The 14,849-nt window shown below is 38.7% G+C and overlaps 2 protein-coding genes across 3 annotated transcripts in view; both read right to left on the bottom strand.

Moving 5' to 3' along the window:
* Positions 1–778: 778 nt before the first annotated feature.
* On the bottom strand, positions 779–5,704 carry zgc:77752 (uncharacterized protein LOC393862 homolog). Of its 2 annotated transcripts, XM_033968059.2 has the most exons (12): positions 5,517–5,704; positions 5,363–5,443; positions 4,599–4,717; positions 4,381–4,518; positions 3,573–3,844; positions 3,079–3,384; positions 2,593–2,781; positions 2,244–2,360; positions 1,984–2,085; positions 1,157–1,237; positions 981–1,091; positions 779–903 (listed from the first exon to the last, which is right to left on the bottom strand). In XM_033968059.2, the coding sequence occupies exons 1-12, from the start codon at positions 5,702–5,704 to the stop codon at positions 802–804; spliced, it is 1,806 nt and encodes a 601-aa protein (XP_033823950.1). In that variant the 3' UTR covers positions 779–801. The 2 variants fall into 2 exon arrangements, with proteins under 2 accessions (XP_033823950.1, XP_055078652.1); XM_055222677.1 differs by lacking the exon at positions 2,593–2,781.
* A 3,535-nt stretch (positions 5,705–9,239) lies between these two features.
* LOC117372277 (ADP-ribosylation factor 4-like) overlaps positions 9,240–14,849 on the bottom strand; it is a 6,320-nt gene continuing 710 nt past the window's right edge. Inside the window, exons 2-6 of the mRNA XM_033968060.2 lie at positions 14,500–14,580; positions 14,034–14,143; positions 12,889–12,960; positions 11,643–11,768; positions 9,240–10,306 (exon numbers count right to left, since the gene is read on the bottom strand). Coding sequence (XP_033823951.1) covers positions 10,220–10,306; positions 11,643–11,768; positions 12,889–12,960; positions 14,034–14,143; positions 14,500–14,580 — 476 coding nt within the window. The 3' untranslated portion in view covers positions 9,240–10,219. The remainder of the gene's footprint in view (positions 10,307–11,642; positions 11,769–12,888; positions 12,961–14,033; positions 14,144–14,499; positions 14,581–14,849) is intronic.

Below are 14,849 nucleotides of genomic sequence, written 5' to 3'. Positions count from 1 at the left end.
TTCGGTTTCCACGCAACGGGCTTCCTCTACTGTTCTTGAGCTGCTTGTGAACAGCTGTTTGTCCATCGCGCCCCCTCCTGGACCTTCACTGTCCACGTGGAGTTCATATTGTAGATGACGTCATTCTCTAAGATGGCAGCAGGAGCCAGAATTCAAATATCAAAAAGGAAAATTATTGCTTATGATATTTTAGGAAAAATATATAATATAGTCTGTAAGAGCCAAAAAATACTTTTTAAAATGTATTTTTTATTTTTATTTTTTTATAATAATTTAAGTTTTGAGTTGTCTCCATCTAATGGGCAATCTGAGGACTGGATGTGAGGAGAGAAGACCAAACCTGGAGGAGGTGCGGCTGCAGCAGAGACTTTCTCCATCTCGTCTTCCATCTTAGCCTTGCTGCCTATTTTCATATATTCTGGGCTCTGGAATATTTTTTTTGAAGAAGAATCTTTTTGTAAACTGATTATTTTTAAGTGGAGTGTCAGGCCAATTTTTTGCTCCGTCACCAGGAACTAAAGGACTAGAGCTGACACTACATAGCCTATGGGCTACGTTGTCAGCCTATTCATGGGCTCCAGTTTCTTGTTATATGGTGCCAGCTGAAGATGGCTGGCCATTCAAAATATATAATATTTAGTTTTAAATTGTTAATTGCTATGACAAGGATCCTAATTTTTCAACATTCTGAAACCGATGGAAGAACAGAGTGACATATTGAAGATTTCAACTTCCTTTATTATGATTTAATAAATAATATTAAAAAGTGTGTATATAAGAAAGGTGTGTGTCTTTGACTGCTCAGGCTCTGCAGATGTCCCTGTGGTTACAGAAGGTGTCTCTGAGGGCTGACCTGAACACTGCCATCAGAGTGTCTGCTCCCTTCACTTCACACAGAGGAGTCTGAGGAGCACAGACAAGTATTACCTCACATTATAGTATAAATTATACATTATAAACTAGTCCTGCGTGTGTTTTACCCTGGTGAGAGCCCGCAGCAGCCGCTGCAGCAGGGCGTCCTCTTTGTGAGGACACAGAGAGGACACTGTCCCCACACAGCGCAACAGACACTGGACTGTGTGTCTCTGAGCCTGGCCAAATTCAAACATTTGACACTTTATCATTCATATCATTCATATGAGTTCAGTTTACAAACCTTCTTGAGCTCTGAGATGGGATTCTTGTTGTTGGAGGTGCTGCATAGTTTGGTGATGTCATCTGCACTTAAGACAGGGTCCTAGAAGAGAAAAAAGAATCGGCCAAATTAGACCTCAGAATAACTGACAGGGTAAAAAACACCAGTGCATTGTTCTCGTGTTGTATGAATGTTTTGGCTACTGGCACAGATTAGCAGCCATGTTTCTACTAGTCAGGCCCAGGGTAGCTGTGGCTACAGTAGGTGCTTAATGCTACCAAGTGAGAAGTGAAAAAAAAGGCACACATTTATTACCTTGGGTCCACTCTTCAAAATAAAAGCATTGACTGTACAATAATAGTAAAGCACATTGACATAACCGCAAGTTTCATAAGGCAGAAAACTCATACATACAAGTTAATCACAGTGCTTGATTAGCATTAACCTGCATAAGGCTGCATAAGAGGCTCATCTTGTATTATACCCATGTCTGTTAGAGGTGGGCTGTAGCGGTGAGAACAGAACAAGGTCTATGTGTCAGCCATACTTTATGTAAGGACAGGACCAAACTACACACCGGTTTGTCTTTCATTTTCATATCCCACAGTCATGCATAGCATTAACATCAGCTCTAAATGGGCAGCTGAGAGCTGGTCTTGCAGCTTGATTCTGAGCTATCTACTCTTTATCCTGATGGCAATAAGAAGTCAACTTGGCTTTTCTCTACTGACCCAATGATGGCTATATTCACACTTCACCATCACACCAAATCCGTCATTACACATAAATCCCTGACAACATGTCATTCATAGTTATACTTATACATATGTAGTATAAATATATCTCACCTTGAGCTTTTCGAGCCAGGTCCACAGGAGACAGCTGAGGACGTGAGGGTCACACTCAGTGACCAGCAGAGCCCATCCACACTCACTGCTGTTCAGCTCCTCCTGAGGAACATACAAGATAACTAGTAGCTGCTAAGTAACTGTACCTGTATAGGATTAAAATTTGACTAAATCTACCATGGGTAAGACAAAGGAAGCACAAAAGTTGAGTAGACATCTTACCTTGTCTTTTTATACTAAGTAAACTGTGTGTATCTGACCTGGAGCAGGGAGGACCTCTGCAGAACGCTCTCTCCAGCAGGCCCAGGGTCAGCCAGGGCCTTAGCCACAGCTCGGCTCACTGGACTGGGGACTGTGTGCTGAGGAGTCCTGCATATCTGTGGATTACATGGACAACCAAAGGATTTACAACCACAGGGACATGCAAATGATGTCATAATACCAGTGACCAGCAGAGGGCAGCAGAGATAGATACGCAGTGACTCCTTAATAACTTTTTGTAGGCTATGCTGCGAAAACGTGTATATTTGGGATTATTTGGGATCCTACAAAGTTATATGCAAATTTGATGTCAGATTGTATTAAACATAAAATATAAAAAAGAATGACCTCAGAGGTGGAGGTGAACTTGGTAAGCATGTTCTTGGCTGAGCAGGTGGGGTGTTTGGGACAATTTCTTGGGGCTAGCCTGTGGATGGTTCTGGTCGGGCTCTGGTTCTGAGCAGGGTTAAGGTCCTGTATACACCAGCTGGTCTCATGTCCCACTGCAGCAGAGCAGTAAGGGCCCAGTTCTGTGTCCTGAAGGTACAAGGCAGTAACATTCTTGACTGAAGCACGCAGGTAATGAATACAACTTAAATATAGTGCCTTTTTACAAATATGATATGGTGGTATGACCCAGTATTTACAGAACATTTTAACTTCTGCCTGAATGAGGCAGCTGATGTCACTGAATAATGCTTGGGATTGAAAAGTTGCTTTAAGGATCAGAAAAAGACTAATGCATTAATATGAGGTATGCATCATAGAACTTGTCGCTCTGCACTAGAGGACACTAAAGTTATGATGTCATCTGTAGCAAAGTCCAAGCCTGACCTGAGTGAGTGTTATCCTGCTGAGGTCAGAGTCACTGTAGCTGCGTTTGTCCTGTAGGAGCTCTCTCTTCCTTTGGCGAAACCCCACAGGCTCGTCCCAGGAGCAGACAGGCCCGGCCCTCCCCTCTGTGCCCCCCAGCTGCCCTGCATGCACCAGGGGCAGGAACTGTCGGGAGACCAGGGTGTCCCGCACTGCCCTGCCCAGGGCCCGGATGGAGGAGCGCTTCTCTAACTCAAAGTGGACTTCCAGGGGGGCAGGGAGGCCCAGGGCCAGACAGGACAGGCGCAGGCAGAGCAGGTACACCACCTGAAGAGAGAGGGTGGGGTTCAGCTGTTACTTATTCACCTGTACACCTTTAAACATAAAATGTAAACATAAAAAATTGAATCTACTAAATAAAACATCTACCATACTGTTAATGAATATATTATAATTATAAAAAATAGCGTGACATACAACTGTGCATGTAACTAGTAGTAAATGTCTAGTCAGACCTTCGGAGTGTAACAGAGTGTCCGTGCCTCCTGTCCATGCAGTAGCAGGGCTTGTCTGTTGAGGTAGTGCTGGAGGGTGAAGGGCGCTCCCTGTCGGAGGCTCAGGTCTGGGTACTGCACCAGCTGAGTGCCCAGGAGACGGGCGAAGTCAAATACCTGCCCAATCTGCGCCCGTGTCTGGATAGAGCGAGGGCGTTTGACCCGCACAAAATGCACTGCCTCACTGGGGCTGATGCGCAGGGTGTAGATGAGGTAACAGGCGATCAGCACTCCTGACACACGGGAGCAAAGTACTATTAATAACAGCTGTGGGTAAAGAGAAATTTTTGTGGTTCAAGTTTCCAAATTATTGGTGCCACAGAGGTAGGCCTATACATGTCAGTAGTCCAGCCTCTAAATGTACAAAACACATAATATCTCTCTAAAACTTTTGTTGTCTCATCTTTTGCTATAGAACCTATCTGGACAACTGAGGGATTACACAAATATAAAAGCAGATAACACGTATTTAGACAAAAAGAATAAATTAAGTTTTTGGTTCTGTCTTAAACCTGTTTGGGTTCAGCCTTAGTTCAGGTTTTTGCCCTGATGTAGGAACATTTTATGCTTTTCAACATGCACCAACATAATATATTTAACGTATTTAATATCTTATTTAATGTTTAATTCAACCCATAGATGCAAAGTAAGCCGTCTCATATTCTAATGCAATAAAAATGTATTGATCTCAGCTCCATAAAACGTAGCCATTTGGCATGCCTCCATCTTACCTAGTTATAAAATGCTATAATCTGAAAGCTAGCCTCACCTGTCCTGCCCAATCCGGCGTGGCAATGCACAGCCACTCTTCCCTCTCTCACTGCGAAAGCCAAAACCTTCACTCCATCGATGATATTGACCAGAGAGGACACCCCAAAGTCTGGCATCCAAAAGTTGTAAAAATAAACTGCAAAGACAAACAGAAAGATCATCACCGCCAAATCTCTGCTTAAATAAACTACTGTAGAATGGTGAACATGATCTCACTGTTATTGTCCATGAAGGTCTGAGGGGAGTAGGTGAAGCCACTGCTGGGGTCCAGAGGGGGGCCACAGTGGCAGTGCTCTCCTGGCTGCTGCATGTTGATGATGGACTGGATATTCAGTCTGGGCACATTAGATAAGTACTTTACATTAGATCAAATGTTTAAGCAAACCATTTTACATTGAAAAGTCATACAAGTAAAATTATTTCCTCCTCAAAAATTGTCTTGTGTTGGAATTCAATCATGCATATCTGAGTAATCTTGGTTATGCAAAATGTGCAGTACCACCTTGTGACGTCAAGAGGTAGGAATCCAGAGAGACCTCCACTCCACTGGACAGCTGTAAAGTATTGTCCTTAAATACATTTTAGTTGAAGTAGAACTAAATATTAACACTAAAAATTGCTCCTAAATTGTGAATATGGTGCTTTAATAGTATTCTGTCCTAGTCCTTCACTTTTTAGCAATAACAAACTAGGTACATTTGCAGCTTCACAAACTGAATGAATGCGCCTCCAGTGGCCACTGCAGTTTCCAGTACTACATAACCTCACATATGACCAGCTTGATTAAACCCAGGTGTTTGTGGCTGCAGGAGTGGAGTTTGAAGTGTGTATACCTGTTAGACCTTCTAGACCACTCCTTCTACCCCAAGCCAATCACTCATTCACATACCACATTCATACACAGGCAAGGTGGGTGGAGTATCTTGCCACAACTGACTTCAGGATGGTGGGAAAAAGCTCTAACCAATAACCCACCTTACCTCTTAAACTGCTCAATGATGTTATATCTCTCTATCAGACTATTGGACGGCCGTGCCATTGCTATGATGTCATCGGTCACCCTGTGGAGATTACACAAACTTCATGAACAAAAACACTTTTCATTAGACATAGAAAGTGCAGTATAATAGTGACCATGAGGAGAAGAGCCCTCTGATGGCCTGCTGGTTGCTCTTCCAGCACTCGGGCCCCTCATATCTGCAGTCGACCCCCCCACAGGCCAGCAGACACAGCAGCCTGGGGGGGATGGCCCGCACCAGTCTCTCCCGCGCCTGTGAGTAGGAGGGGTGTGGCACTGGCACAGGCGGGGTCAACGTGGGCATCCTTCTGTACGCCGCTGCTCTCTAGTCAGAAATACTGTACAGGGAAATAAATTGGCAGTGGGGTCTATAGTACCTATACCTGGAGTTATGTTTTGTTTCACACATGTTTAACACACAAATCCTGTATATTTAAGCTGTGTTCTTCTCACAAACAGGAACACCTTATGATGTCATGTGGTAATACAGGAAGTGCCCCAGTGTGTTTTTAAACTCCATGCACCATTACTATAATCAGTTGGATGACTTCAACCCAGGAATTGCCAATTACTCTTGAACTAAAGATAAAAAGTAGCTGTAGCTCTTGAAAACTACCACAACGTGACATCACAAGATGGTATTTTGAACTTTGGAAATGCAGACAGACTAAATAATGAAGGGTTACTCAAACAAGTATGTTTTTGATGAGGTAACAACATTCTAACATGTCTTAAAGCTCACAAGAACAAATTCAGTGTACTATAGAACCTTTAAAAATGCACTGTGTAACTTTTCTGGTGGAGGGTATATGCCACTTGCTTGTCACCACAGAGATTTTATTGCTTTGCCTGGAATGTTTCACAGTATGGCATTAAACTTCTGTCTTGTTGGAGACGAACAGGTGGCACCCCCAGGCCAAGTTGCAGGTTAGCTCTGAGGTATAGTATGTAACAATACAGGAAAAGCATTAACATTCCCATGGAGACAGCCAGGTGAGGGACCATGGTGCACCAATGTATGACAGGTGAAGATGATCATCAGGAAATACCGGTATATAATGTTAAAAGATTTTTGTCCATTTAACCATGATATAATGTTAACTACACTTAAGTAATTGAAAGCCAGCAGTAAATGCATCCAGGTTAGATTAGTCACACTGTTACACTGACCCCTTTTGCCAGCACAGGGCACAGGGTACTTCCAAATGTTAAAGGTTTTTAGTTAGCTAGTTTATTTAATTATTATTATTATTATTGTTATTGTTGTTGTTGTTGTAATGTAGGAAATGAAAAATAACATATCAAAATTATTATTATATTTTATATATATATATATATATATATATATATATATATATATATATATATATATATTTTTTTTTTTTTTTTATTTACTTAAGTAGACTAATACCTTTTTACAATTCTATGGCCAACTGAACCAACAATTCTCTCCTTACTTCCACTTGTCTTGAGTTGAAGATACACTTCAGAATAGAGTTAAATTGAAATTAATTATTCATTTTTTCAGTTTACCGCAATTTGCACAGTTTGTTCTTGGTCACATATTTTAAGTATTCTTTCTATATTAAACGTTGTTCTGGCTACTCTGCTGTGTTCCACCCAATTAGCATTAGCATCCACCCATTAGCATTCCACACTAGCTAGTGCATAGCCTACCTGCTGGATGAGTTCCATGCTTCACTTCAGCAGACGTGTTAGCATTGTGAGGGCTAAAGAACTGTAAAGGACTGCAGCACAGATCCATATAATAAGCCAGCCTCTTAATCCTGATTAAGGAGAGCACATTTACACCTCACACCAAACCAATTATATACGGCTTATCTCACAACAGTACGCTATAGGGCTGCCCTGTCCTAATTACCCACCACTTTGTTTATTTGACCTGTAAGAAGAAACAAGAAAACAATACAACTTTTCTTTTACTGTTTTTTGAACAAATAGAGTCAGTTCATGTGTGATGAAGAGCAAATTTGTGTGAAATTAAAGACTGGTGGTAGTAGAGAAGTTGTGGTTCTGCTGCTACGGTGGAGATGGGAGGAGGGTTGACGGGTGTAGTTGAAATAGCAGAAAAAGGGGTGTATCTCCAGAATTCAGTCACTGAGCTGCAGAGGCTGCACTAGCACTGATTCATGTTTGAATGTAGTTGCTGGGGGATGGTATAAAGTCATTTTAGATAACTGGTTTTAGTGGCAAACCTCCAATTCCACAGCCAAATACAGGTGTAGGAGTCTTTGCACAATTTACACCATTAATCTGTTCCCTTGGCTTTGAGCTGTCTACACTTGTTTACACTGGTGGATCCGTGCGCAGCCAGACATCGGCAGCTCATGTTTACAGTGTATCTGGAACATCCAAGGATACGTGGTGGACACAGTGCTCCAGACCCTCACTGGAAATGCCGAGGCCAGCATGCTGTGATTGATTTCACATAAAAAAAAACATTTGGATCAGGGTCTAAAACCAGTTTCAGCTCTGTGAATTGCACTAAATTCTACATATTTGGAGACGGAAACAGGACAGCACAGTGGAAATAGGTATTAGGCTACATTATAGTCAGTATAAGCCCATAACGAGGAGCTGATGTTATCTACAATGAGCACATCTTTGGATGGTGATTGTATGTGCCTATGTTTAGAGTAGTAGAGAAGCAAAGCTAAGCGAATTGTGGGTAAAGAGCTCACTGAGACTCCTCCACTTGTTTGTGGTTTGGGGCACAGCTTGTGTCCTGTCCAGTGAGCCCCAGGGAGCACAGAGCTCTGCAGGTTTTCTCCAAGGTGTAGTTTGGTCACTCCACGGGAAGAAAATGTAGTGTACTTCATTCAACAGTTTGTGATAATTCGTACGAGCAGTCGTGGCAGCTAAACTGCGGTGGCAATCTGCCTAATATCTTACACACATATGGGACGTGCAAAATGTGTCAGGATCTCAAAGTTTGGCCTCCTTTATGGGCATTTATTCAACTAATCCAAGCTTCAGTCCTTTGCAGTCTGTGTTAACTTTGATTCAGCATTGATCCCTACATAATTAGATACTTTATTTTTCGTAAAATCACGTTTTTGGCTATAATTTTCAAAACATTACATTATTATTTTTCTCGTACAATTTTTATTTTATTTACAACTTTTTCTGGCTTCGGCTTTATTTTCATTAAATTACGACTTTAATGTTGAAATCTTTCTTTATTCTCGTAGCGCATACTTCATTTTGTTTAAATTTGGCCCTTACACTACCTCGTGCGTTTTGAAGAGTTAGTGCAGTAATTTAGGTGAATTCGAAAATGCTGTCTTTCTGTGATAGAAATACTGAATCTACAGAACATTTATCCTAAAGCTTTATGACAAATGACTAGAGGGCTATGATGACAATGGATATTTTTTCCCACTGGAATAAACAGGTTGGGTTTATGTGACATCGCATTTCTAGAGTCCCTATAGTTAAACACTGAGCTGGAGACAGGTCTGAATTCTATGGTGGAATTTGTTGTTTAACTGCCAGGTCTGTCCCGGTTTATGGGTAATATCTTTTTAAATACAGGGCCTATTCACATGAAACAAAAACTGGCATAAAGTTCAACATCTTCTATCAGTATAAATACACAAAGGTGAAATAATTTTTTTCACAATACCCTCTAAATGTGGTGATATTTATAGAGACTTTAGCCCATTTAAAAAGCATTGCATTACTAGTTTTTTTACTCATAGTTTTGTCCATTGTTTCACATTTGGCCAGGAATAATTTTTAAATATTACATTCTTTTTATGCCGGATACCCCTCTTAACGCAACTCAGGCGTTTAATCAAGTCTATATTGAAGGCAGATGGTTTAAACATAGTTTTTATTCAAAGATATTTCGTAAAATAATATTTAAATGCTGACTATTTGCAAGCATAATTTGGAATGGGCCGACATGGTTGTATGTGAAGACGCATACAATTATTAAAACGTTATTAAATATTACACAACAACACAAAACATGCTACTTTACGGTAAAATTAATGGGACAGTTCAGTATTTTGTCAAAGTGCCTGTGTTTTTGACAGATCACATTCACTACTTAAGACACTATTTGGAGAAGCAGAGCCAGAGTTCCCTATGTGATTGACTTTCTGTACCACAATTCAATTCAGTCAATACTTGGGTCCACTTTGCTACTTCAACAATTACTGCAAAAAGTACTTTACTATCCCCCTTAAGTAACAGCTACTTACATTCAAAATACTGGACTATCCCTTAATGATAAAACAAAAGTGAAACGAAAATAATGTGCATGAGCAAAACTAAATTCAATAATCCATATGGAAAAAAAAAAAGAAAAAATTAGGAAACGCAAAAATTGCCAAAAACACTGGTCCATTGCGTCATGCATTTAAACATATACGAAATTGTTTAGTAGTAGAATTTGGTGATTTACATAAAATAAAAGTGTTGGGAAATATCGTCTTACAGGTGCAACCAAAAGGCACAACTTGCTTGTTACCTTGACAACTGCTAACCTCAACATACATGGGAGTAATTACTGTACAGACTTGAAGCGGTGGGATGCTTTCAATGTCAGAGAAAAAAAAAAAAAAAAGAAAAGAAAGAAACATTTGAGTTCACACATTTGGAAATAAAAGAGGAGGAGCTGAAATCTTGACAAGACAATAGCGTTCAGAAAAGGAGAGAAAGATTGAGATGTTAAAATGTTCTTAGACCCAACGAGCCCGGAGGTGGTTAAGTGTGTCCAGGTGCGTAGATGTCCATCTGCTGTCCTTCGTGGAGATTCAGCCATTTTGTTTGCCTTCTGTCACTTCCTGCATTATTTCTTGGACAGTTCATTGGATAGCCAGTCTAGTCCTTCATAGAGACCGGTGCCTTGAGTGGCGCAGGAAGATTCGATGTGCCACTGTGGTGAGATAAAATGCACAAAGTGATTACAAGTTGGAGTGATGGATTTTTGAGGCGGCACAATTTTAGAGGAAAAAAAAATCTATTTGTAGTGCACATTGTAAACGACTCCAGGTGCATAAACATTTGAGAAGAGACTGAAATCTGAACTGTTAAACTAATACAAGAATCCCATGTATTGAGTGTAGAATAGAAGTCTGAAAATGTATTTTGTTTAGATTGAACATTATAATGAGATTATATAATATATATATATATATATATATATACACACACACATATACAGCACAATTTCATAAAAGAAAAAAAAATCTAGTTTATATTTTTCTGTATTGTGACTGAGATTAGATTTGTGATTCATGCATTAAAAAGTTGAATTCTGTTCAAGGTGCACATTTCAAACATCTCCAAGTAGGCCTGTCACAATAATTACTATACCCACTTATCTTTCAATACATGATGGGTAAAACAAAATATTCAGGCTCAATTATCATGTGTACTCTTTTTTCTTTTTGCAATAGTTGTTTTTAAATATCTTTTGTTTTTTTTAGAATCAAGTCTATCTTGTTTTATTGCATGTTACCATTTTCCTGCTGTTCATGAACTGTGCGGTGCAATATTGGAATTTCCCCACTGTGGGACTAATAGAGGCATATTTTATCTTATACTATAACATTTGAGCTGTAGTTCATTGAATAATTAACATCTATGAAGCATTATAGATACTAAAACTAACTAAACAACTTTAGTGTTTAACTATGCTTTTTATTTCTGACTAGGTGTGTCGCAATAACATATTTTGAAGTTCAATAACTTGCTGAAGTAAACAGACAATAAATGATAATACTGAAACTCATTTATGCCACTGACACAACAACTCAAGAGCAGATTTAAACCTATCCTAAATATACAATACTGTTAAAAGTAATTAACTGCAATAAACAGCAGAATGAAACACTTTAGTAGTTTGTTTCCATGAAAAATCTTATTATGTAGCAAAAAATAACCAAAACATTCCCAGTAGTGCAAAGAACCTGTACAAACCATAAATACTGACCCCCAAAAAATATTGTTCCAAATTTCATATACTGAACAAAAAGTCAATATAGTAATTATTGTGACAGGCCTATTTCTGACCATGTGTATTACAATATGGTTCATAGAAAATTGCTTATTGGGATTATGCTGTTGTGGAGTTACTGTGTCGGTGGCATAAATTTGTTTCAATATTATCTTTGTGATATTTTTCAGTAGCAATCTTTGCGATCTCTCAATCACATGAAAATCAGTTTGATTATCAGATCTTCTGCAGGCCTATTTTTGAGGACACTCACATCTTTGTTACGGAGGGCGTGCAGACCGAGCTTCTCTGCGAGTTCGCTGACTGATAGAGCGTTAGGCAGGTCCTGCTTGTTGGCGAACACCAGTAAGGCCGCGTCTTTTAACTCATCCTCCTGGAGCTGCAATAGAAAAAATGTATATAATTTACATGTGGAAGAAGGCCAACTTAGAAATGGTCCGATGTAGAAACGGGAGTTAAAACAGTGATAGACTAGCTCTGAAACTTTCACTACAAAAAAAAAAAAAAAAATTGACACATTTAATTTCTGGTTTGAATACACCTGAAAGTCAAAGGTGCTGTAATCTGCACCAGTTGTGCTTTTCATTTGGGATTGTGGTGTCACCACTGTTATGCCTGGAACTCCATGTCCTCTTTAGTTATTCAAACATAAAATGATACCACTAATATAGGGAACTTGCAAACCACATCACATAAATACAAGAGAATAGCCATCTTGCAGTTTGGCAACATAGTCGATTTAACAAAAAAGTGTGTTTTGTATGAAAATTAAGCCATAAACATGGACGCACCCATGACATCACTTTTTTTTTATTGTTTCGTTATTATTGTGTGGGTGTGACAGAATAAAAGGTAACACACCAAAACACAACTGAAGCCATCACATGATCCCTCAGAATCAAAGTGATGCAGGTTAAAGATTAGTCACTCACTTTTTTTTGTTGAAGATCAAATATCGGGACCATGAACACAACTATGAATGCTCATACTGATCACACTGAAAATGTGTTGTTTAAATCTATTTTGTATGTTTTTTGAGTGTTCAGACCATCTAAAACCACATTTGCCAATACGTGCCATGTGTCACCATGGTAACTGTTAAACATTCTGCCATAGACATAGATACAGTCCACCCAGGGTGATGGTCACTGTAAAGTATCAGCCCCTGATCCATTGAGTTGCTTTACTAAAAAGTAGTACAGAATTTTATTTGATTTCAGATTTAGCTGGTGCGGCCTATATTCAGGTGTATGGTCACGATGTCACGATCAGCATGTTGTAATCATAACAGTGGGGCTGATTTGTTCTTTATCCACATACTGAAAAATCAATCATCAGTGGCATCAATATTGAATATACTAGTGAATCTACATTTCATCTACATGTTACTACAGTGTTACACAAAAACGAATGGGGAAATCTAAAGGGAAGCATTTTTTTTTGACCACACATGAAAAGGAAATTATTTATTCATAATGCAGGGAAAACAGAACACTTACCATCTTACTTAGTTCATCTCTTGACTCTGCGATTCTTTCTCTGTCATTGCTGTCCACTACAAAGATCAGACCCTAGAATTGCATCAAAAGACAATTAATTTAAATTAAAAGGAAAAACATTTCACAATATGTTACACTATGTAAAATATGAAAGGGCAGATGTATCATTTTAAAACAAAATTAAAGCAGAGAAGCATTCTTGCTATCAAAATACTTGAAATGGTTGTTCTGAAAAACCAGCTTAGCACTTGAGATAATGTAGGCTGTATTCATACATGTCCTAGTTTGAGGCCAGTTTAGTTCTGATGTAGACTTGGTCTAATAGTTCTAATGTATTCCTGATGTCGACTGTCTAGACCTGGTCTAGTTCATAATTGTGCTAAACGGCCCTTTTTGATCATTTAGCTGTTTTCAATGTCTCTTTTCCCATGGTACAGCATATCTTTACTGTAGTTAAACAGTGACAAGAAACAACAGCAATGACATAACATTACCTGACTGATCCAACTCACCAGCAGCTTTCAGGTGAGTCAGCGTTTACTTTAAGCCTATGTAAATGACCCAAACTAATTGTGTTTGCACAAGTTCATTCTCACTTTGGCATTACACCTTGTTACTTGAGCTGTAGACCTTTAGTCAATTAATTGGTTCATGGTGTTTTAGTTTTATTATTGTTTTAGGATTATAAAGATTTATATGAACCAGAGTAGAGTTGTCAAAAGCATCAAAAATCAGAAACTACTAAAACTAGTATTGAAACAAGATACTCATTTGAGCAAGCATCAATACTAAAAAAAAAAATAAAAAATTACATTCACAGGACAGAAATGAACCTTTCCTGAATAGCTTTAGAATAATCCAGAGCTGTATCAGAATAAGTACAGGACCAATAGACTAGTATACGCCCATGGACCACTATGAAACCTACCTGGACCACTGAGGGATTACACAGATATGAGGCTGCATGGTAATAAAACAAATTACTAAAATTTAATGCTGAAAAATTACATTCTATTGTAGTATCGGAATCCGAATTGAGGTATTTTGCCACTGTCAAACCACACCCCTTTTAATCGATTAATCAATGCACAGGGCTTATTAGTGGAGCTAGAATTTTTTCCATCAACTACAGCCCTACTTTTTACCTGTGTGTTCTGAAAGTAGTGTCTCCAAAGAGGTCTGATCTTGTCCTGACCGCCGACGTCCCACACTGTGAAACTGATGTTTTTGTATTCTACTGTCTCCACATTAAAACCTGAAATTATACACAAGAAAATATTATTAATATGTGAAACCAAAATTTAAAGGTCAAGATAAGATTTTTTAAATAAGACAAATTAGGGCTATGCAATTCATCTAATCTATTTGTGTTTTTGATTACATTTCTGTAATTGAATTGGAAAATCAAATTTACAGTTAACTTCTGTTCAGAATATGTGCACTTGGTATGCCACTCAAAATCTGAAGCAAAGCCTTTAATCTAATCTACTGTGGCTTTGAAGACAAGATGTTTCAATATGGACAGTATAGATGTGACCATTTGAAATAAATGTGATTTCAGTTATGAGCTAAATAAACCATGATCATGATTTTTGAGTGTTCATTTCTTACCAATTGTGGGGATTGTTGTTACAATTTCACCCAACTTCAGTTTGTATAAAATAGTGGTTTTCCCAGCAGCATCCAGACCAACTGTAAAAATAAAAAATAAGGGTTAGTTTAATAAAAAAAAAAAAGAAAAAAAAAAGGAATATTTAAATTTATTCAAATTTGTCCATTTCCACACCCCAACTTGCTATTCTTCTACACAAACAATTTAAAATGGCTGTCTAAACATGCAATAACGTAATGAACAATGACGTAGTGTTATAAATGTTGAGGGACGGGGTCAATCCAATTTCCATAGGCCGCATCTAGTATAGCAGTTCCTCTTCTAATGTTTCTGAATCTTTGCCAAATGG

This window comes from Periophthalmus magnuspinnatus, chromosome 6 (genome assembly GCF_009829125.3).
Source record: "Periophthalmus magnuspinnatus isolate fPerMag1 chromosome 6, fPerMag1.2.pri, whole genome shotgun sequence".
Taxonomy (NCBI): Eukaryota; Metazoa; Chordata; class Actinopteri; order Gobiiformes; family Gobiidae; genus Periophthalmus; species Periophthalmus magnuspinnatus.
The sequence above is the reverse complement of the archived record's forward strand: the minus strand, read 5'-3'. Positions and strand labels throughout refer to the sequence as shown.